The 24,909-nt window shown below is 40.0% G+C and overlaps 1 protein-coding gene across 1 annotated transcript in view; it reads left to right on the top strand.

The window, feature by feature from the left end:
- Positions 1 to 24,909, top strand: part of LOC128736488 (band 7 protein AGAP004871) — a 179,899-nt gene that overhangs the window by 148,364 nt on the left and 6,626 nt on the right. Inside the window, exons 3-4 of the mRNA XM_053830973.1 lie at positions 15,222 to 15,284; positions 17,994 to 18,103. Coding sequence (XP_053686948.1) covers positions 15,222 to 15,284; positions 17,994 to 18,103 — 173 coding nt within the window. The remainder of the gene's footprint in view (positions 1 to 15,221; positions 15,285 to 17,993; positions 18,104 to 24,909) is intronic.

Below are 24,909 nucleotides of genomic sequence, written 5' to 3'. Positions count from 1 at the left end.
TGGTTTAGTTACTGACTTGGGTTCGTTTTAATAAAATAGATTCAATCAATTCATGGATATAACTCAAAATCGGTTGAGGATTGAATGTATACAATGTTTCTACTTTGATAAACGTTACGTATGTAGCTTGTATACATAAAGAATCGTTTTATTGCATACATGGATACACCCTACTTTAGCTACAAAGAGACTTACGTGGTCCTACGTCACCTATGGGGTCGTGTCTTGTGCACAACCCCTCTGATTTTTCGCGAAATGGTATTCTGCGAAACTCTATATTCCGCGTTATGGTCAACCGAGAATTGATGCTCCGCAAAATGGTATTCGGCGAAATGGTTTGTAATGATGGCGAATATTTAAATGCTATCCGCTTTATTTTATCAGGCTAAGTAATGGGGGGAGTTGTTTTCTACTTTAGTGTGAGGAAAATTTGTATTTTAAAACACCCATGAACTCCCCAAAAACTTGCAAAACTCAAGATTGTGACATAGGTCATCCGAGATTCACGATTTATGTACAACACAGTTTAATTTGTGGCAATACGAAGTTTGTCGGGTCAGCTAGTTTCAAAATATAAAATATCGTAACGTGCGTTGCATACATGTAGGCTAATTTATTTGGCTTGATGTAAAAATATATCTTTAAAAACGCTTTTGGCTATTTACGCTTCATTTAATGGAAATATATATGTGATTTTTGTTACATGTTCATTAATTTATGTGCATTTCAGTTTACCTCGAACGCGGGTTTCAGTTTTTCGTTCTGTGTGGGTCAAAGCTGACAGTTTCAGAAATAAAAATATTAACATTAATGAACCTGTTGACATGTCTTACCCTAACTTACAGCAAACGCAACATTTGATGATAATTTACTTTGTCCCGAAGTTCTGCGCAAAAGTGTGGGAACGTAAATTGTTATCGCCACCCTGAGTGTAATTGAAAGTTATGAAACTGCAACAAAAATGCACTGAACGGAACGGTTCAGCTGTTGGTGTGGTGTTTATCTTGTCTCCGTTCCCAGCACAGCACCACCCAAAAACAGCCAACGCCAGCGTAGTGTTACGTCCTACGGCAAATACTGCTAAATACTTAGTGCTGAGTGCGACCGATAATTTCCGGGGGCACAACAATACTCCAGAGCCGGTACTGTCGCATGGCTAAATGTCATTGTTTTTGCCATGCACCGTCATCGTCGTCGTCGTTGTCGTTGTAGTTACGCTGCATAATACTTATTATAATGCTGCAGCAACACATGGAGCTGCATCGGTTGAGTGCATTTGTGTTTTTTTTTTGGGGGGATTATTTAGCAATCATTGTGCTCGCATGTTTTCATGGATCTGAGATCACGCAAACTTTCCATGGAAGTAGTGCACCGATTAGCCTGATGGCGGTTTTGTAATGAGTTTAAGCATTATTTTTTTCCATCGCGTGTTGCTTTATTCATTTAATTATTCATTTCATTGAGCAATTTCTAGCAAGGTAATCGAATTTTATACTTTTACAGATATTTCATTTACTCAGGCTGTATACAGAATGGTTGAACACTTAAGACAAGTACAAATAACCAAAATCACATTGCATACTATTTTATTTTTTATCGCAGATAAAATACTGAAAATCATTCTATTTGTACCATGCATTTTAATTCATCAAAAACTAATTCGTAATCTTTTTTCTTCACTTTTTCCATATCCATTCCTTTCGGTAGATGTAAAAATGAGAAAATCTCTGTTGCTCTATGGTAAGTGCAGACGGCTGTTTCACTTGTTCCAGATAGCCAGTTTCTTCTCCGTTTTTTGATCCTGGTTAACCATAGTTCGAAAGTTTGTCCCTTTACCCTGTTGATTCTGCCTTATATTCGAGTCTTTTCCAAACAACATATTTTATTCTGATGCACTTCAGCCGATTTCCAATCCCACCCACACACACACACTTTCTTCCGGTTCTGCTATCTCAGTGTATTGCATGTTACTACCAACACCTCTATCTATTTTTAGCACCTTCAATAAACCTAATCCAAGAAGTAATCCTATCTTTATAAACTGTTTTTATTTTTCCTACCTGATTACCATTATCCAGAAAGAGTTTTTTTAGGACAGTTAATCCAATTTCCTCCCAAATTTGAATTTTAAAATCGTGTTCTCGTTTCCCGTTATGTCCGTCCACTCTTCTCATGACGAATGGTTTCCAATCAACCGAAGAAAGGCCGTTGCATGTCGGTCAGCTCCTGTTCGCTGTGTGTCTGAAGTTTGACGAATTTTTTTGAAGTTTGAGTTATTCGTCAAGTTGATTCTCTACAGGTTTCTCTATTGTAAGTGTTGCATGTTTATTCTGTTTTGTATTTCATATTATTGCACCTCACCAAAGTCCATTTTTTTGCACCACATATTATCAAACTTCATATCCGAAATGGATTGTAATATCAAGCAAATTGTGTTGAACTAAGACGCGCAATGCGCACTTTCGGAGCGTCGAAATTTACGCCGATTTTTACAAAATGAAATGACCCCCATGTTTTATATTTTTTTAAAAACCGAGATTTTTTTACACAACAGATCAAACATTAAGAAACGCATAATTCTTAATTGTCGAGTTACCATTTTTTGGAAAATTAATTTGCGAGAATGCAATGCGGTGTTTTGTTTTAACTTGAATGAAATGAAATCGAAATTTCTGACAAAGAAATGGATATTTCTGGATTGCATTTGCAGAAAATCCAGTTCACTGCAGGTAAAAATAAAACATCATGCGTGTCTATTGCATTCTTACACCTTTTTTTCTTTAAAAATTTTGTTCCAAAAACTATTAATAATACATTCTGGTATTTTTTTATCCTATCATAAAAAATTCTCCATTTGATCCACAATCATGAAAATCGGTTTAGTGGTTCAAAAGTTATGAATTTTTAAAGCAAGGAAGGTTGACAAACAATTACGGAGCATACTTAAATTAAGATTGTACTGTATTTCATACAATTGCAGACACATTAAACTAAGATACGTGTCAAGTATGACATCTATACCTATAAAGAAGGATTTCTGTCTGTCTGTCTGTCTGTCTGTCTGTCTGTCTGTCCTGTGTTCCTTATAGAATCAAAAACTACTGAACCAATCGGCGTGAAAATTTGCATGTAGAGGTTTTTGGGGCCAGGAAAGGTTTTAGTGACGGTTAAAGACCCCTCCCCCCACTAAGAGGGGGGGCTCCCATACAAACGAAACACAAATTTCTGCATAACTCGAGAACTAATCAAGCAAATGGAACCAAATTTGGCATGTGAAAGTTTTCGAGGGCAAGAAAATTTTCTATGTTGAATTAGGACCCCTCCTCACTTTAAGAGGGGGGGCTCCTGTACAAATGAAATACCAATTTCCTCATAACTCGAAAACTAATCAAGCAAATGGAACCAAATTTGGCATGTGTGTGTGTGTGGCAATGTTTTTGGAGACAAAATTTTTTTCTATGATGAATTGGGACCCCTCCCCACTTTAAGTGGGGGGGGGGGCTCCTATACAAACGAAATACAAATTTCCTTATAACTCGAGAGCTAATCCAGCAAATGGAACCAAATTTGGCATGTAGGTGTTTTTGGAGGCAAGAATTTTTTCTATGATGAATAAGAACCTCTACCCACTTTAGGAGGGGGGGCTCCTATACAAATAAAATACAAATTTCCTCATAACTCGAGAACTAATCAAGCAAATAGAACCAAATTTGGCATGTGGGTGTTTTCGGTGACAAGAATTTATTCTATGGTAAATTGAGACCCCTCCCTCTTTATAAGGGGAATTGTAACTCCTCTCCCCTTTAAGAGGGGGGGCTTCCATACAAATTTCCTCATAACTCGAGAACTAATCAAGCAAATGGAACCAAATTTGGCATGTGAAGGTTTTCGAGGGCAGGAAAATTTTCTACGGTGAATTAGGACCCCTCCCCACTCTAAGAGGGGGGGCTCCTGTACAAATGAAATACAAATTTCCTCCTAACTCGAGAACTAATCAAGCAAATAGAACAACATTTGGCATGTGGGTGTTTTTTTTGGTGACAAGAATTTATTCTATGGTGAATTGAGACCCCTCCCCTCTTTATAAGAGGAATTATAACTCCTCTCCCCTTTAAGAGGGGGGGCTTCCATACAAATTTCCTCATAACTCGAGAACTAATCAAGCAAATGCAACCAAATTTGGCATGTGAAGGTTTTCGAGAGCAAGAAAATTTTCTATGGTGAATTAGGACCCCTCCCCACTTTAAGAGGAGGGGCTCCTGTACAAATGAAATACAAATTTCCTCATAACTCGAGAACTAATCAAGCGAATTGAACCAAATTTGGCATATGTGTGTTTTTGGAGACAATTTTTTTTTCAATGATGAATTGGGACCCCTCCCCACTTTAGGAGGGGGGTCCTATACAAACGAAATACAAATTTCCTCATAACTCGAGAACTAATCCAGCAAATGGAACCAAATTTGGCGTGTAGGTGTTTTTGGAGGCAAGAATTTTTTCTGTGATGAATTAGGACCTCTTCCCACATTAGGAGGGGGGCTCCAATACAAATGAAATACAAATTTACCCATAACTCGAGAACTAATCAAGTAAATAGAACCAAATTCGGCATGTGGAGGTTTTTGGAGGCAAAAATATTTTCTACGGTGAATTAGGATCCTTCCACACTTCAAGAGGGGGGGCTTCTACACAAATGAAATACAAATTTCCTCATAATTCGAGAACTAATCAAGCAAATGGAACCATATTTGGCATGTGGGTGTTTTTGGAGGCAACCATTTTTCCCATTATGAATTAGGACTTCTTACCTTTTTAGGAGGGGGGGGGGGGGCTCCCATTCAAACGAAATACAAATTTGCTCATAACTTTAGAACTAATCAAGCAAATGGAACCAAATTTGGCATGTGAGAGTTTTAGATGGCAGAATTTTTTTTCTGTGGTGTATTACGACCCCTTTCCCTTTTGAAGAGGGTGGGCTCCCATACAAATGAAATACAAATTTCCTTATAATTTGAGTACTAATCAAGCAAATGGAACCAAATTTAGCATGTAGGAGATTTTTGAGTCTTGAATTTATTTTATGATAGTTAGAGACCTCTCACCCTTGTGGTAGGGGGATATGGACTCTCATACAAATAAAACAGAAATTTTTGCGAAACTCAAAAACTAATCCAACTCGAGAAATTCGAGACTCTTCCATAAAACATTAATCAATAACAAGACCACAAAAACTATCTATAGTAACACTAGATCATTCAGGACGAGCCGGTCGCGAGTGTTGCCGGTGACCCGCCGTCGGAAGCGCCGCCCACTGGGGGGCTTGCAAAACTCGAGATAGTGACAAAGATCATCCGAGATTCATGATTTATGTACAACACAGGTTAATTTGTGGCAATACGAAGTTTGTCGGGTCAGCTAGTCATATATAAATGCACAGAAAGGTGTGAATCAAGTGAATCAAGTACGATGAAAACCATCGGCAGAAGACTCATAAAGTAACTATTTAACGGTTAATTAGGTTAAGTTGTAAGAAGAATTAATAAATGCAAATTGAAATTTTTATAAAATTAAATTAAATGCATGTTGTTTGAAGACTCGAAGAATTACTAAGCGGAAATGCTTACGAAAGAACATCCGTCTTCGAGAGGTAATACTTCAGACCAGCTCTATTTTATCTGATTACACATTAAACACACCTACAAGCTCTATTATCATTGAATGAATCCTCGTATCTAGCGTGCTTTTATTTTCATTTAGAATTTAGTATTAATCTTCTCACACGTGGTAGCCTCATCGGTCTGCAGCGCCAGTAGACCATATGGCATCGCAATGGCCCTCGCGAAAAAGGTGTAAAATGCGCTATAAACCGAGTGCCAAGATGTTACCTTAATCATAATAAAAACGACCAAAAACTTGTTTAGGTTCTTTTTGCAACCCACCCGAGTTGTTCGAGCTCAGGAAACCTGAAACTTTTAGAGACCGTCGACAAAGACGCGCGGCGGGGAATTCGGCGCTGACAAACGGCACTTTATTTCCTCTTCGGAACACTTACGGTACGACGGGCCGTATCCCGTTTTACTGCGCCGCCGCTCGTTGCCGGTGGAAGAGCGATGATAATCATTGCGTATTTTTTGCATTTTTTACACCGAGCATCTTTATGTTTCTTCCCAATGTTGCCAACATCGGTAAGCGAAATAAACGATGGTTGATGTGGAAGCAAGCGCAGCGGCGTAGGAGGGAAAATGTGCTACAAGTAGCCGTATATCCTCTGGTTGCGACTTGATTCTGGGTTCTGTCTATATCCCTGTACCAAGTGCGCCGCGGGATATCAGACAAATGACGGTGCTCCTACCTGATGCCGAAGCTGAAGCTCAAGCTACGCATCGAAAAATGACAGAAATACGCAAAACAGGTAACATTCCATGGGGACTCACCAAATGCGCACCTGTCGGTGGGTGGTGAATCAGAAGATGAGACAACTTTTTGAATAATTTGCAATGAAGGTTCCGTGGGGTGGTGGTATGATGAACAGAAATTGAGCTCTGATCGGAAGATCGGTTCTAACGAGACAGTTGCGAAATTAGATTTTTCTTGTGCTCGTTTTATCCAGCTTATTACGGGTATTAGGCTGCGACATTTGGGTGTTGCTTTCATGCAATTTGCGAATTCGATGAAATTGACATGTTTTGAATTGATGCGATGTCGTTTACTTGATTCGGTTTTCTTTTGACTAGTCACACTGCACCGTTGTGTATTGAAATTTTTGTCTGTTCTAGATATCTTTATATTAAAAAGATAGCTTCATTTTAAATTTAATAATAATAAAAATTGGCATACACTGACGGCTCTATGTATGCACATGCGATGGATACGTCAAAAATTTCCCTGCTAGTATACAGCGTCATCATTTTCTTTGAGATTCAAAAGTTTTTACGTCTTCGAAATATCATTACATTATTCATTAACTTCACAGTAACTCGATTTTTTCCAAATGAAGACGTCAAGTTGAATCATCCCCACCTTGCAGTTATTCTGTACGCTAACAATCGCATGCGAAATTATTCATACATCCAAGGATCCAAGGACAGCCAAGGATTTGCTTTCATTGTATTCGAAAAATGAATAATCATTCATCGTTGAAATTTAAGTTTGCTCTGCAGCACAACCTAACCTTTCAAGAAATAATAACCAATAACACTTTACCGTTCATCCTACCAACATCTGGCAGACTAAAAACAATTTCAATTTTGTGCATAGCTTCTACATTTATGTTCAAAAAGCCCTATAGAATCCATTCATTAACTATAGGATCATCAAAATCATTCCAAAAATTAAAACTTTGCGGATTTTTGAAGATTAGTATGTATGATTGTTTTGGAAAACTGCTCTACTTCAGAAAGTAGTAACCTATGACCTAATTTTTAGACCGGATGATTTTAAAAAAGGTGTAAAAAAATTTTAAACCTGATTTCCTGAGGGGTTGTAGTCAAATAAATGAGCATCTACTGAGCAAAACATTGAAAATGAAGCCTGAATCAAGTCGTATTTCAAATAAAGCTTTAAATCTAATTCAAAATTTAATTTCGTTTAACTTCTAGTTTACGCCCCGAGCTCCATCATCGTTATAATACTTAACGTAAAAAAAAATTTAGTGGTGCAAGTTCGGAAGGTTGCGTAAAAAGGGATCCGCCATTCTCCTCGATTACTGATTCTTTTCAGGCCAAAACATGCTCTTGAAAGGTCAGCGCATCACCTTCTGATTTTGTCGGAGCACGCCAGCGACAGCACTCACTTAGTTCTACCAGCAGAAAGCCGAGGTGGCTCTTGCCGTACCAAAAATTCCTCTGCGCCACTCGTCGACAATTCGTTGACAAACGTAAGCCGACTTCAACCTGGGGTGACATTGCGATTCTCGTTTCGAGTGATTTTGGTTCGTTTCGCCCATTCGTTTAACGTGGTCGAAACGAACCAAAATCACTCGAAACGAGAATCGCAATGTCACCCCTGGTCGGGTCATCAAGCACGTTGGACCCTTTTATTCCTGGTGCCGATGTGGTTTTTTCGTGCAGAGAACGTATTTCACTGCACAGTTATCCGGCATCCGTGCGACGTGGCCAGCACATCGTAACTTTTGCCAGGTGTACGATGGGAATCTCATCAAGTAGTGCCTGCAACTCGTGGTTCATACGACTACGTCACTCTCCGCTATCCATTTGTACTCCGCCGAAAATAGTCCGCAACACCTTACGTTCAAATACAGCAAGTGCACGTATGTCTAACCGTGAGCAAATTTGCTGTCTCAAATCCGTGGAGGACCACCGGTTTGATCAGCGTTTTGTACATCGGCAACTTTATAAGGCGGCGAATGCCCCTTTATCGAGGTGTCTTGCGGAGGGATAAGTAAGGTTTCCAGCTTGAATGCGTCGTTGTATCTCCTTACTCGTATTATTGTCGGCGATGACAAGATATCCCAAACATACGAATTCATCAACCACTTCCAGTTCATTGTCATCAATAGTCGCTGTCCGTGGGAGGCAAAAGTTGCTTTCTCTGCAGCCTCTTTCTACCAAATATTTGGTTTTCGACGCATTAATTTTTAACCCAATCCTCATAGGCTCCATTTTAAATCTGGCGTAGACTGCCGTCGCAGTCCCGAAGTTTCTAGTAATGACCCTACTAGCACGGTTGTTACAAAGTAGTTGTGGTTTCCGAATTATGACTAATTTCAGTCGTAGTCCGGTTGCTTCAACTAAATGGACCTAGAGTGTGCTACTTGGGGATGTCGAGGTCATCTCCGAAGGCTAGGTGTTGGCTAGTTTTGCTGAAGCTCGTTCCTCTCGATGCCCGCTCGCTGGATCACACCTTAAATAGCGATATTGAATAACATACAGGACAGTCCAGCCGTTTGCAGCAACCCTCTGCGCGATTCGAAAGGGCTTGGGAGGGTCCCCGAAACTGCAGGATTTGGGTAGATAAACTGTTTAGCTAGTCTACAGCCCTGTGTTTGATTCCAACGGGATACTATTTGTAGCTTTTCGCATGTCATCAGTTCGCCTTTCACGGCAGATGTGGAGGTGCCCAGAAACGGTTCAGGAGCAATAAATTGCTAAGCTGATCCTTGTCTTGCCAGGTTGTCAGCAAATTCATTGCCCTCGATTCCGCAGTGATCGGGCACCCAAAGTAATAAAACTTTGGTTTGGCAGAAGAGCTCCCTCAATGCTGTGCTGCACTCCCAAACTAATTTGGACACGCATTTGGCGGACTTCAGTGTCAGTAGTTCTACTTGGCTGTCCGTGAAGATACCGATTTTTGCATGCCTGTACTTTCGTTTCAAGCATATTGTTGTACAGATGTATATTACATATACTTCTGCTTGAAAAACGGTAGGCCATTGAGATAGTTTCCCTGATACCGGGTCCGTAGACTCCAGAGCCTGTTCAGGTCCCCATTTTTGAACCATCTTTAAAAAAGCAGATAGTTCCAGATGGATGATCGGGCCCTCCATTATTCCACATTGAGCGATCTGTTTCAATCACCTCATATGGAGCGTCCATGTTGGGCCTGGCTTCCATGCTTCTGGAGGATTTGTCGGAGAGTAAAAAAATTCGATCCGTAGTAGCACGGACCCCCATAAAGCTCGCCTGATACTACCTTACGAACTTTCTTGCGATTGGGGATAGACGACGCAACAAAATCTGAGAGAGCACTTAGGCGACGTTCACTAGTGTAATGCCCCGGTAGTTACAGCAGTCTAGCCGGTCGCCATTTCTGTAGATGGAACAGACTTCGCCTTCCATCCACTCCTCCGGTAGTTTCTCTTCTTCCCAGATCCTTGAAATCAGCCAGTGAAGTGCCATTGCTAGCGGTTCTTGGCCATTTTTGTAGAATGCTGCCGGGAGTCAGTCCTTTCCGGCGGCTGACCAATCTCTCGCCGGATCTCTTCGAAATCGGGAGTCGGCACGCTATTGTTGTTTGTAGGCACTCCTAGGTTAACTTCCGTAGTGTCTCCTGCTGCTATATCGCTGTCGAGGTGCTCATCGACCCGGCATAGTTGTTCTAGCTCCTCACGATCTCTGTCCTCCTTTTGGCGTATTTTCCTCCTTAGGAACGTGGTCAACTCATTCCGCACTCGTCGATACTTAGCCAAATTCTCCCTCGTAGATATGCTTAGATAATTGTTCCAAGCTCTCTATCGCTTCTTAGTCTTCCCCGTCAAATTAATCATTTCGTGCGCTCAAGATTTCCTCGCCTAGCACAGCGGTTGGGGTCTCATTGACGGCCGAACGTATCCTACTCCATCCGTGTCCGAGGAACGAAGGCAGAGCTTCATCCAGTAGTTCTCGAGAACTCACGGATCGTCTAATAGTAATTGCCGAATTTTTATTCAAGGGACGGCTTTGTCGCACATATACTGCTACTAAGTAATGGTCCGAGTTTATATTCACATCCCGTACAGCGGAGCGTACGTTAGCGATGTTTGAGAAAAACCGGCTATCGATGAAAATATGATCGATTTGGTTCAAGGTTCGTTGATCAGGTGATCTCCAGGTGGTTTTGTTGATCTCTGCAGAAAAAAGGTGCTTTGGATCACCAGCTACGAACTTTACACATCGTTGGCCGTTATCGTTCGTGTCGGTGTGCAAGCTTTGGGACCCGATCACTGTTTTATACATTGCTTCCCTGCCGAGCTCCTTCGATAGCGGATTTTCTCCTCTCCGAAACCAACAAGTTGGAGTACGTCGCCACATATACTGCCCATGGATGCATAGTCGACGTAACGACCAGCACCATGATTGTTGAGAAAATGCATTTTTATCGTGAAAAACGTTTAAAGCCATATAATCTTTGCTATAAACTTTTTCAATCCAATAATCTGTCAATTTAGTCTCTTATTAATCAAAGCAGGACTGATGGGGTTTTATGATTCATTCCTCATTTATTGTGTTTAAAAAATGCGAACGCCAGTTTATGCGAATAAACAGACTGTTTTTTTGAACGATTATTCACATAACTTGGCGTAAAGCTACAAAAACAAATAGGTTGCTATACTGATTGATTATGCGGGGAATTACGTCAACCATTAGCATTACGTGAAACCAATAGCAGAGTAGCTCAATTTTCCTAAATTTCTTGAATATTTTCGAACAAACATATGTTGTTTGAGTATTGGGCATGTGAACAACATAGTTAGGAGTGCGTAGGACCGAAAAAGTACATTTTGGTCATTTTGGTTTTTACGTCAACTATACATCCATGGGCAGTATAGTCGTTTGACAATACAATCACTGACATTGCTTTTCGGACGAACTTGGTATACCCTCTATATTTTTTTTTGAAACGATGGTTCTACAATTGGTGAAGGGGCGGTAAGGGAAACTAATAAAGAAGGATTTTTTTGGGAATGGAAGGGAAAGAGTGGAAAGGAAGGGGGGAGGTAATAGGTAGCTACGCTTAACAAGTTGTCGTTGTGACTCCTACCTTTTGTCCAATGCTGGATGGTGCATGAGTCGAACCAAGCTATAATCTGAGATTATAACCGGATTCGAACCCACAACACCCGCCAGGGCAAGTGGCTCGCTGGAACCCGTGTACCTATGAACCACAGAGGCGCTGGACAAAAGGAGTCAACGATCCACTTCCACCTACGTTCACGAATTTCTGTGGCTATCGGCCGTTGATGACACCGACGATGGAGTTCCTCATTGGATATCCAGTTATCAGACCACCAGGCACGAATGATGTATCGCAGGTACCGGTTAATGAATACCTGCAGTTTTTGCATTGTCTCCGCTGAGACGCACCACGTTTCGCAGGCATACAGCAGTACGGATTTAACGTTTGAATTAAAGATTCGGGTTTTCGTACGTAGAGTGATCTGGTTTGAGCGCCATGTTTCGCAGACCTGCAAAGGCACCCCTGGCCTTCCTGATCCGTGTGGCTATATCAGTCTTGGTACCACCATCGGGTGTTGTCTGGCTACCAAGATATTAAAAGGCGTCTACCTGCTCAACTTGTTGTCCCGCTACTGTGAAGTTGGTGGAATTGTCAGTGTTCACTACCATAGACTTAGTTTTCGCTACATTGACTGTGAGACCTGCTGCCTGGGAGCTCTCAGAGAGGTCATCTAACTTGCTCGGCATATCGTTTCGGCGTTGTACGAGCAAGACAATGTCGTCGGCTAGGTCGAGGTCATTAAGCTGCTTCATCGTTAGATGATTCCAAGGCAATTGGTTTGGTCTACTGTCAATTGCTCCAACGATGGAAAACAACAACAAAACCAAATTCCCGTGTTTCAGTAGATTGTGTAGCAACGGCAGCCCATCAGGAGTTCGGTCGTAGATTTCCCGATCGTCGGCTATCTAATGCAAATAAGTAAATACAAATCCAAAAGTATTCGTTTTGTTACAGGTTTTGTTGCTTTGAATTGAGGGACCTTTACGGCAACGCACCGCCGCTTCCGAGAAGGAACGTTATTTTCAACGAGCCTTCGAGTAGAGCAACATCAGCAAGTGGCGTCAGAGATTGACCATGAAATTTTACGGATTGTGGAGAATGATCCCAAGACAAGCACAAGGCGAGGTGCGGCACAGCTCTCCGTGTCTCACTAGAAGGTGTAGAGCCTGCTGAATCGGGAAAAAATACAACCTTTCCACACACTACAGGTTCAAGAGCTGCTGCCTTCGGATAAACCTAAGCGGCTTGAGTTTTGCGGGATTTTGCAAGCAAAAGTGGAGGCGAACTCTCATTTTATAAAAAAACATACTGTGGATCGATGTGAGTACATTTACACGTGCTGGGTTCTTCAATACGCATAACGATCACACGTGGGCTATTGAAAACCCAAGGGTGGTAAAGAAAACGAGACCACAACGCAGGTTTTCCGTTAATGTATAGGCCGGTATAATTGATCGTAAGATCATCGAATGTGGTGAAACATTATTTGAACGACATTCTTCAAGAGCCATGGATTGGCCGGAATGGGCTTATTGCTTGGCCCCCAAGGAGTCCGGATTTGAACCCGATGGACTTTTTCCTTTGGGGGTATCTCAAGCAAGACGTTTATTTCGGGCCAATTGATTCACGCGAGCAACTCATGGAAAGAATTTTTACTGCTGCACAAAAAGTGCAAAATAAATTATTGGAGATCAATCATGCTGAACATGTTAAAGAAATTATTGCCATTTGCGCTCTTAAAAACACACTCGACACTTCGAACAATGTTTGAAATAAAACATTGGAAATAATTAAACATTATTTCAATTTATCACAAAAACAGTTTTCTAGAAGTCATGCCGAAGCTATATGTATTTAAAATAAGTTTTCTACTTGATCTGTTTTTAAATAACAGAACTTCACTTGTCAGAACATCATCTGCTCGCGTGTGGCTGTCAACGTTTAACGTCTAAAGCAAGACTCCTGCTCAACTGCAGTTTATGCTGTTTTTTAAACACGTTGTTTCGTGGTCAGATGGTTTACAGATACCTATTCAACACCCAACACGATAGGTTTAAAATTAAATCGCGACGAAGTTAAAAAAGATAGGCGTTTCTCCTCAATGAACGAATTGTAAAACGGTTCCAGAGCTTAAAATTGGTGGGTGAAAACAATTAATTTTATTACGCTTTTTTATGAAAAATTTGATAAAAACGCCGAGAGAAACTCTCATTTTTGAGCTTTTTGCTTCTGAAAAGTTACTAAATTTCATAAAGTAGGAGATTTAAGAACAATTTACAATACAACATTTTCTCAGCTTTCGAATGCAAGTAACAGATTTGAGCTAGCTGGTATAATGTTTGTACTAGCGTGATTTTAGGGCAAACAGAACCGAAAACTAAAAATGTTTAAATACTCTGTAATGATTGAGATTTGACCATATGCGTAGAAGGATTTTTTTCATCAAATATGGTCCTCTATCACCCCCTAAAATATTTGCACTAAGCTACCTAACACCCTGTGTAAGAGCCCAGCTAGCACCAACTCGTATATCAATGTACGAAAACTATCGTAAATATTTCCTAACAAACTCGAAATCGTAACTAAAGCTGGATAAAGTGGCATCAAGTTGATTTTCTGTCGTATATAATGATAATGACTGACATACATACGATTTTCAGGACAAAATCGTAGAGTAGTACGGAGCGACTCGCGCTTAATCGGATATTATCGTATATAAATACTTATATAGTCGTAACGCTCAAAATTATTCATAATCACGTATATCGCCTCCAAAATAGTACGGATATGCCAATTTTACGCATGAAATACGATTTATTTAGCATGTATATCTGTACGTAATGCTGATTTTTACCTTTTTATACATACGAAAATGCTAGCTGGGAGGCTTGTCTGTAGCCAAAACCAGGTCACAGACAAGACCTCATAAGAGGCTTATCGGTAACTAAAAGCAGACCCCTGACAGGACATCATGTTTTCGTAGCAATGGGTTCTGTTCTCAGTCACTTCTCTGGTCGATTGCTGGATTGCTCGATTGCTTAACCAGTCGACTAGACTGCTCGATTTGACTGCTCAACTGAACTGTTGTTCGATTGGACTGCTCGACTCAGCTGCTCGATTGGCCGAGCGACTTGACCATTTGACTGAACAGATCGATATAACTCCTCGACTCAACTTCTCAACGGAACTACTCGGCTATAGAGATGGTCAGGTTTCATATTTTCAAACCCAAACCCGACCTGGGCCCGATATTTTTTTTCCGTCAAACCCGAACCCGACCCGAACCCGAAATATTTTTTTCTGTCAAACCCGGGACCCGACCCGAGCCCAAATTTTTATTTTTCGTCGAATCCGAACCCTCCCTGAACTCGAATTTTATTTTAATTTTCATAAAACTCACATCTCGATCTAAATCTTACCAGCAGGCTTGGCATACACTTTTCGCTTCGAATTTGCTCTTTTGATTATTGCACCTCAGCCAAGCAGAATTTGAAAACGTGGTGTATGAGGCATTTGTAGAGCTAGTAATGATCTATAATATTGCTGAAGAATGTAAAGTTTTATCTTTAGTATTTACGACGCTGTAGGGCTGCAATGCCGTTGGTGGCAAAAAGAGCGCTCTTTTTGCTACCAAGAGGGTAGCAGCCTTATAGCGCCATAAATTCAAAAGGCATAGTTATGCTTACTTGACCAATATTGTAGATAATAACTAACTTTACAAATGCCCCATACATCACTTTGTCAAATTTTGCTTGGCTGAGATACAGTAATCAATAGAGCAAAATCGAAGCGAAAAGTGTATGCCAAGCCTGCTCATCAGTTTTCTTTTCGTACTATCTTTAACGTGCAAACTCTGAAATCCATTTGAAATTCAGGTTTCAGTTTTCTTTGACTTGATTCAAAATTATAAAAAATCAAGTTATACTAGAATTGTTTTCTTTTTACTTTTTGCGGGAATGCATTCCAAGTTTTCTATGAAACCGTGTAAAAACGAAAGGAAAAAATATTTTGAAGTGCTTGGATCTTGTTTCAGTATGTTATAACGGTATCTAATCGCCAAAAGTCAGTTTTTAAAATTCTCTATTCTACGGGTCTGAAAACCCGGAACCTGACTATCTACTCTACTTAACAGTTCGATTCGACTGTTTGACTCATTTGCTCGACTTACCACTTGACCCAACTGCTCGATTCAGCTGCTTGACTGGACTGCTCGATTCAACTGCTCGGCTAGACTACTCAATTCAATTGCTCGATTATCACTGTTCGACTAGACTGCTCGATTAGTCTGCTCGACTCAACCACTCGACTAGACTACTCGATTTAACTGGTCGAATTGATAGCTCGACTCAACTGCTCGACTGCACTGTTTGACTGAACAGCTTGATTCAACTGCTCTACTCGACTGCTCTACCCAACTGCTTGACTCGACTGCTTGATTCGACTACTCGACTCGATTGCACGTCACGATACCAACCTGCCGCTCATTTGAATTGCGGCAGAAAATTGACAGTTCAGAGCCACTCACACAAAAGACCTATTTTGCCCACCTATAGAATCAGTACAGTGGAGATAATGTTATTATTCAGTTAGTTTTATTGGTTGCGAGCATAACAACTATTTGTTTTAGTTTCAGGCTGATTTTTTTTATGTACAACCTGTTAGAGCTATATTATTGTAAATGTAAGATCTTCGCATACCATCATGCAAATAAATTTAATATAAAACTCAAAGAACTACTACAAAGATTAAACATCTTCACAAACATTGGCTTATGGAATATATTCGTAGTTTTCTGAACAGGCATTTAAATTTTTCGGATGGTAAGATTCGGGCTCAACTAGTTAGTATAATATTCTCGCATTAATCGACAGATAAAGTTAAAATGACCCATAATTGTGTGTGACCCATGATTGTAGATTGACTGTATAACTGGAAGTTTGTCGAACCTTCCGTTGCTTCAATTGCATATGGCCGGTTTTCGCAATCTGGTAATTATTGGTAATTTTGTAAAAACTGACTAAGAAAAGAATAGATATGTAGGACGACTATTTCCTATGCCTTTCTCGGTAAATTGGATTTCATATAGAAAAAAAACAAGAAATAATTCATGCTATTTATTCAGGGACAACTACATTTAATCACATCACATTGGGTAGTAGTTCTGCCAAATTTGAGGTCACATATTTAATTCACAATTTATTCACAGGCCCTTAATGTTGTACACGCCACTATTCATAATTTATGCATCATACATGTGTGTGCTTTATATTTTGCTTTCTCCATACTAGTCTGGTAAACGATGCTTGAGTCTGAGCATCCTTCAAGAGACTTTCCACGAAACGTCGAACGATCGTACATAAATCATTTTCGACCATATTTTTCGTTTACTCGCGATATAATCAATTTTGTTTTTCACAAGAAGTATTATGTTACGCACAACATCACTTTCGCACTTTCCCAAATAGGAAAGCAAAAAGTTTTCACCAACGAAACCCGAAACCGGTCTAAAACTTGCTGTGGTTGCGATGGCGGTCACGGAATTACTTGAAAATAAACGGAAAATGCTCGTTCCTCCACCACTTCCACCACTAGCAGCTAGTAGACAACAGTGCCTAATGGTTCAACATTAACCGTAACCAACCAAGAAAAAGTGGCAAGAAAATGCTAATAAAATGGAATGCTTTCCATTTTATACCCGGGACCGGAATTCCATCGTTGAAATGAAGCACAATTCAAAAGTAATTTCGCTTATCGCCAGTGTGGCTGCTGGCTGCTGGCTGCTGGCTGGTCGGCCTTGTGAGACAAACAGCTCCTAATTGACATCGGAACGCGAGCGAAATCCGACGGACGAACGGGCGAACGAACGAAATGAAATCCTTTTCTTAATGTTCCTAACCGGACGGGTAACAGGACGCCCAACGGGGAAACAACATTTAATTAGCAATAAAATTTTATTTTTATCTAACTGTTAGACTACCGACATCATTTGCAGAGATGGTTGAATTTTAAATAGGTTTTGGAAAAGCTTTCAAGGGAAGTTTAAATGGATTGGCAGTTCTAGCTAACTGGTTGCAAGCTGGTCACAAATTAACTTATTTTAGGAAATAAAACCCCCTTTTTCTATTGGTTTCTATCATAAGCTCCTTATCAATAATGAATGTTGTTTATATGAAGTCTAAAACCTTTAGACCCATCTCTTTATGGCTAAATATAATTTAAGTCCAGAAACAGAGAAGATAGAATGCACAATTCTATTCTTCCCATTAGGATGGTAAAGTTTAATAATTGGTTGATTTAAAGTTTGCGATTAAACTCGTAATAAGTGCATGTACACAACAACAGTATACAAACAATCCCGTAACATATGGCTCTCCAAGGTAAACCTTGGATTAAAATTTGCATTCTCCTCGTGTTCACTGCTGCTTTTCACTCCAAAACACAATCAAAGTTTCAAGACCCCAGAGGGAATTTAGACGAACATTTCGAATAAACTTTTCTTCTTTTCTCTCCCTTTCTCTGTTTTATTTTGCTCGCCATAGCCGAGGATGATACCAACGGGGAAGCATCGACATGCGGACGTATTCTCATCTTTCTGTCCTGGGTCCTCGTGGTGCTGACGATGCCGTTCAGCCTACTGGTGTGCTTCAAGGTAAGTTTAAACTTTAATGTGAAACCAGCTAGCGCTTTCGCTGGGGTGTCATTTCCATACGAATAATTGTGACATCCTAGCGATAGCCATTCTACGTAATCCCAACCGAACAATTGTTACAAAATTGCTGCTGAGATTGGACAAAAGGTCATTGCACTAGGTACATAACATTAAATTCGTTAGAAATTGTTTTGACCCACTTTTCGTCCGCCAGTAATATGGCACTGACGGAGCTGTGTGCCAAAATGTTGGGCCCGTTTCTGCCGAGAGGGCGGCTTACCAGGATGGAAACGATATAGTCGCACATTTGCGAGTCTAATGAAGCGTGGAATTAAATCGGTTGAAGATACCTTTACGCTTTTTTATGCGAATGGTACTGTAACAGGAGAGCTAAAAAAAGCGATGGCTCTTCCCCAATGATGGAGAGAATAAACTATTTCGGGAAACACCGAATAATTCATGAAAATTTGTCCGGAATTTTTCCTGCCACTGGCACGCCCAACCCAGCCATCCCAAATGTGGCAATGTGCTTTGCGTTGTAGCATGGCAAGCAGTTGGCGAGGTCTGTCTCGTGCCAGTGGCGCAGACTATGAATTAGTATGTATATGAGCTGCAAAGTAATTTTCTTCCTGCCTCCCCCGAAGGGATGGTACGGTTAGTACCCGCAAAAAAATTCACTGTGTACACTTCGCTACAATTTATGAACCTCAGTATTTCGTTCGGCTTGAGGAGAGAATTTTATGGTTTAATTAAAACAGGCAGCAATTTGTGCGAGTGCTATGTAACCCTTAGACGAACGCTGACTGCTCAGCAAGGGCGACCGCTGCTGGAACCAGTCGGAGTGGTAGGATACATTTTAAAGGAGCAACTTTTTCACTGCTAATGAATTGAAAGGAAGCTGCTGAAGCTTGTGGTGGCAAACTACAGTTTGATCGGTTAAAAATTGATTCCTGATGTAGCGATAATAGTAGTGTTTTTTTTGTCAGTTTTCAACAGTAAAACAGTCTTTCAACAGAATTATGAAATACTCAAAATTATAACGTTAAATTATTCTCTACAAAAATCGAGAGGAGGAAGAGATGTTCAAGTGATAAACGGAACCACCGACGTTGTGAATGCAAGTAATCGTCAAGTAACGTTTGCATACAAACTGGACTTTTTTCGGATGGTGATAAAAAAACTAAGGCAGCTAATTGAGTTTGGTAAATTTCCCATGTAAGGTAATTATGTTAGCTTACCTGCAAAAAAATTCTACGACGTTGCGAGCGGCCTTCCGGCAGGTAACCGAAACATTCGCTATGGCGGACGAAAACCTGCGTGTAGGCATGTTTTTGAGTTCTTTCTTCGTTTTATTTATCAATTCCTTTTCAGTTTTCGCGACAAAATTGTTGGAGTAGATCTTACACTTCAGGTTTGCCCAGAAATTCTCGATGGGACGCAGCTGGGACACGTTGGGCGGGCTCGCGGACTTGGGTACCAGCGGCTCCATTTCCTCCAATGATCGCTTGGAGTAGTGGGCCGACGCCATAGCCGGTCAGAACACCACGTTTTCGCCCTTATGGTATTTCTAGATGAACGATACAACTTCCGACACTTCGTACTTTAAAATTTTCCGTTCACGGCCAGTCCCGAGCAAAAGAAGAGCGGCTGACATGCCCTTCTCGCTGATTGTCAGCCACAGCAGCACCTTCTTGGGGAACTTGGTGTGTGAAATGAACTTCATCTCTGAGTTCACTTCCTTCGTGAGGGAAGTAAAATACGATGTACCCTGCCAGTCGTTGCCATCCAGAGTGAGATAGGTCTCGTCGTCCATCACCACCGCCACGTCGCGATTCGCCGGGAAAATTGACTTGACCATCTTATTCAGTCGCTGCCGCTGCGTCATTGCCTGCAGCTCTGAGACCAGTGGACGGGACTTCCGCTTCCTGACATGTATGTCCACGTTCGCCAGGTACTTTTTCACTGTTTGGTCGGTTGCACTAACCTCCCGGCCAAGCACACGCAGCGATGTAGCCACTTCTTCTTCAGCATCCTTTGGAGCTTCTTGTCGCTCAGGGCCGTCGGCCGTCCGGAACCGGGCTTTCTTTCGATGCACTGATTGTTGTCCAATAGTGCCAAGATGTAGATGCCGGAACGGGCGTATCCGGCGTCCACAAAGTGCCGAACGATGTCCGTTTTCGATGCGGCGGGGTACCGTTCTTTGAACGCGCACACTTCTGAACGTAGTAGCTTCACTGTTTTCGCCATCACGGTTAGAGTTCAACTGATAGAGCTGTAGCTGTAGCTGTAGCATTGCAAAAATATAAGTAAACTAATATTATAACCTTCCATGAAAAATGTATTAACTCAATCAGCTATCTTACTTTTTTTATCAGCATCCGAAAAAAGTCCATTTTGTTAATGCAAACGTTACATAAAAAATCCCAAATCACAAAGCATCACAAATGTGATGTTAGCTTGCATAGGAGTTTCAAGCATGCGTGTATCGATTAATTTAACCCTAATCAGTTTAACTTTCGACGAGGTAATTAGGGCAGCATAAATGCAGATTTATATGCAACTGACTGAACACCATTATCCCAAGCAACAATGTGAGTTTTATTGTACTCTTATGCTGGTCTTCAAGACCAATTTTGGTCTTAAATGCCATCATAAGAGTGTAATAAAACCCAAATTGTTACTTGTATGTAACGGTGCTGTCATTCACGTTTCCGGTTTTTAAGAAGAGTGACAGCCGTAATATTGGCGATGCCAGCACCGAAAAAGATTTTGTAGGCTGCTCGCACTTACAGCAAATCTCGAACCGAACTGTCAACGCGTGAGTGTTGACAAAAGCAAAAAAAAAACTCTCTCTCTTTTTTTCTTACGCAAAACCCTGAACAATATCAGCAACGCAGGCATCGCCAATAGAAAACTATCTTAGAATTACTTTTTTATGTGCTCGAAAGTGTTAGAAACCATTGTTTAGAATTACCTGTTCTTCCACATGAAAAACTATATATCCACCTCACAGCATGGATTTTTTCCTGGTAGATCGGTTTCCACAAATTTGCTTTATTTTACCTCGCTGTGCTTCCGGATAATGAACCAGCTTGATCAGGTCGACATTGTTTACACTGGCTTGAAGGCAGCATTTGAACGTATCGATCATGATATTATGTTAGTCAAACTCAGTCAAATAGGAAGGAGCGTCGGCAAGTTTAATAGTATGGCTTGGTTCTTCTCTACTAGAACGCCAAAGGTCGTGAAATTAAGTTCATCTCCATCTGACTGGTTTGGAAATTACTCAGGTATTCCACAGGGTAGCCTTTTAGGAACATTGTGGTTTTCACTGTACATAATTGACTTTTCCCGGCTGTTACCGCCTGGTACAAGACTATTTTATGCTTTTATAGTGTACCCAGATATGAACAAAGTAATCGTATGATGCTAAATCGATTAGGTACTACTTATCACTAAAATACCGGCCGATTATCTTGAAAGCTGCGGACTTTCGTGTGCAATTGAATATAAAAACGAAGCTGAAATTGGACTAGAAGTCTGACTTGACGTTGGGCATTAAATTTCAAATTTGGAACAATTTGGACTGAAAGCTTAATTTGGAATTAGACATGAAATCGGACTTAAAAGAGATTTTGCAGTTTTAATTTGAAATTGGGCTTGTAATTGGACTAGAAGTTGGATTTGAAATTATGCTCGAAATTGAACTTAAAATTGGAATTGAAATTAGACGTGAATAGAATTTAAATTGGACTTGAGATTAGATTCGGAATCACATTTGAAATTAGACTTGAAATTGGAATTCAAATTGTACAAGAAATCGGATTTGAAATCAGAATATAAATATGAGATAAAAGTGGAATTAAGTTGGACTGGCAGTTGGGTTTAACAATTGAACTTGAAATCGTACTGTTGGACTTGAAATCGAACGTGACATGGTTCATCGACACGAAGTTGTACTTGAAATTTTCGTCTTACTGTCTCACGTGTTTTAGCCTGTTTCTGTTCCTTTTTTCTCTTTTCTGGTCCAATTTCTATACGTTTTGTTCCCTTTCTCTTTTATTCCGTACCGTTTGCTTCCTTTTAACTCTGTATCATATTTTTTATTCCATTTTTCTTCGTTTTCAGATTCCTTAGTTCTGTTTTTCCGCTCATTTTTTTGTAATTGTCTTTTCTCGTTTTCCGTTTCTTTTCCTCCCTTTTCCGTTTTTGTTTCCTATTCTCGAATTTTGCTAACTCTCCTTTATTTCGTTTTTCATCTTCGTTTGTCCCGTTTTCCTTTTTTTAGGCGCCCCATTTTTCTACTTTTCAGCTACGTTTATTCCGCTTTTCGCTCTCCTTTTCTCATTGCTTTCCGCTTTTCCATTTTTATCACCTATTCTTCGTCTTTTTTCTCAAATTTTATCTTTTTCATTGGCCCATTTTTCTTTCCTTTTTTGTATGATTACCCAAGTAACAATCCAATAGCAAATTGGTCTTATGCATTTCTTATAGTAGTTTTATCAGAGCATTGCAAAATCTATCAGGTTTTATAATGTTTTTCCTTAAGTGAATGTTATCTTATTTGATTAACATTTCTGAAGTATGATTGAAGGAGACTTGAAGAAACACGCATAAAACTGAAATATCAATAAGTGTAATTCACCTTATAAGTGGTTTTAAAGGATACTTGATTTCTGCTCAAAAACGACGCTCCTTAAAACCTAGCAATAGTTTTGACAAAAATTTATGACAATCTTCTGCAAGATTGGTTTGTCTTAACAATACTGCCATAAAACCGTCTTAAAACCGTATATTCTTGTAAGAGAAATCATACTCTGAAGAAAGAACATTCGAGCGTAAACAACTGATCTGTCAAAATGGGCATCTGAACCAGGAGAAAATTGAACATATATGGATCTTTTAATCGAAACTTTAGCAAGATTTCATATGAAAAATCAGCGAAATCAAAAAACAATGAAGTTTTCCAAATGAGCTGAGGAAGGACTTACATCTTACATTGACACTTTGCTGACGTTTTCTTTGTGATTATCTATGAATATCTTGCAAAAAACTTGGTCCCCTTAAATAATTCAAACAATTCTTGTTCAAGCACAACTTGTCTTCTTCAAGAATACAATAAGTATAGATGAACTTATCGACCTCTTGAAAAATTTTTCTTTGTCTTGTGCAAGAAATGTTAGTCTAATAAGCGCCTTCAGGTTGATTTAGATAAAACCATTGAAAAAATGGCGAACAGGACTGTTTTGATTACTTTTGAAATTCTAGCCAATTGCATATGGGCGTTTATAAATATGTTGTTATACAATACCATAAGTGATCTTATATTTTTAATTAAATGTTCGGACACATAAAAGACTTTTTGCAGCAATTTGTTAAAAATTTGGTAGCTATCAACTTCTTCATGAAATTATTGAATTTTTTTTATTAATTAAATTTTTAAATAATCTAGCGAAAATAACCGGCACGTTAAAATTTTCTAACTTTCATGTCACAAAACATCGACAAACTGAGCGTGACATGAAAAATTTCTCATTGATTGACAACAAAGCAGCTGCTTTTATTTTCAATTTTCATGTATATCCATTTTGGAAAAGCAATATCTGTGAATGCTTTTTCTCTCATAGCTTTTAGTCAATTTAAACAAATTAAGACTGTGAAAAGTGTATAATGTCTTGCAAGCGTTCTTTGAGACGACAACCATAAAATCATCAACACTTGTGGTGGTTTTCTTTTAGTTTCAACCGACTCTTGGAAGTCACTATAAATACATATCGATAAGAATTACAAGTTTTAAAAGGACCTTTGGAAATATTCTTGAGAACCTTCTTTAGTGTGGGCCTCCCCAGATTTATAAGGGTTTTATGGCTGTTTTATCGCAGATTTGTAGAATTGCAAGTTTTATATTCGGTTTTAAGGAGCAAATGCTGGAAACCTCTTCAAATGCATCTTAAAATTGAATTTGTTACTTGGGTACAGACCTGGCGGGTGTTATGGGTTCGAATCCGGTTATAATCTCTGATTATAGCTTGGTTCGGCCCATGCATTTTCCAGCGTTAGACAAAAGGTGGGAGTTACAACGACGACTTGTTAAGCGTGGCTACGTATTCCCCCCCCCTTACCTTTCCACTCCTTCCCCTCCATTTTCAAAAAATTTTCATTACTTTCCCCTACCGTTTGATCTCTTTTTGCTTTTTTCTATTTTCCTCTATTCTCTCTCTCTCTCTCTTGCTCTCTCTCTCGCTCGCTCACTCGCTCGCTCTCGCTGTTTTTCTTTGCCTTTTGGTTTCTTTTGTTTCTGTTCCGCTTTTGCTTTCGTGTCCCACTTTCTCTTTTTTTCTTTCTGGTTTTCCCAGCTTCTCCGTCAAACAGAAAAACAACTTTTTTATTTTTAATGCCATATTTTCGTTTTCCCTCTTTTCTCTCATGGATTTCCCTTTTGCTACCCATTGTCTCCTCTTCTTTTCTTATTCCATTTTTCGCCCTTTTTTGTTCTGATTTTTCTGTCATTCCTGTGGGGATATCCTGATGCAGCAGAAAGATTGGTAATACCCCGATAATTGTGAATATTGCGGTCCCCACTTTTAAAAACAGGAAACATGAGTGACTGCTTCCAGATCGTCGGAAATTTTCTATCATCGACCGATTTGTTGTTTATAAGAAGGAAAGGCTCCACTAACGCCATTGCACACTACCGCCGGGATACCGTCAGGTCCAGGAAAACACGAAAGCTTTAGTTTTTTGTACCTGACAGTATCGTATCAGGAGCTATTTCAAGTAGGGGAAGGGCAGTAAAGACGGACACT

The sequence above is a fragment of the Sabethes cyaneus genome, chromosome 2, assembly GCF_943734655.1.
Source record: "Sabethes cyaneus chromosome 2, idSabCyanKW18_F2, whole genome shotgun sequence".
Taxonomy (NCBI): Eukaryota; Metazoa; Arthropoda; class Insecta; order Diptera; family Culicidae; genus Sabethes; species Sabethes cyaneus.
Note: the sequence above shows the minus strand (reverse complement) of the source record. Positions and strands in the feature narration are given on the sequence as shown.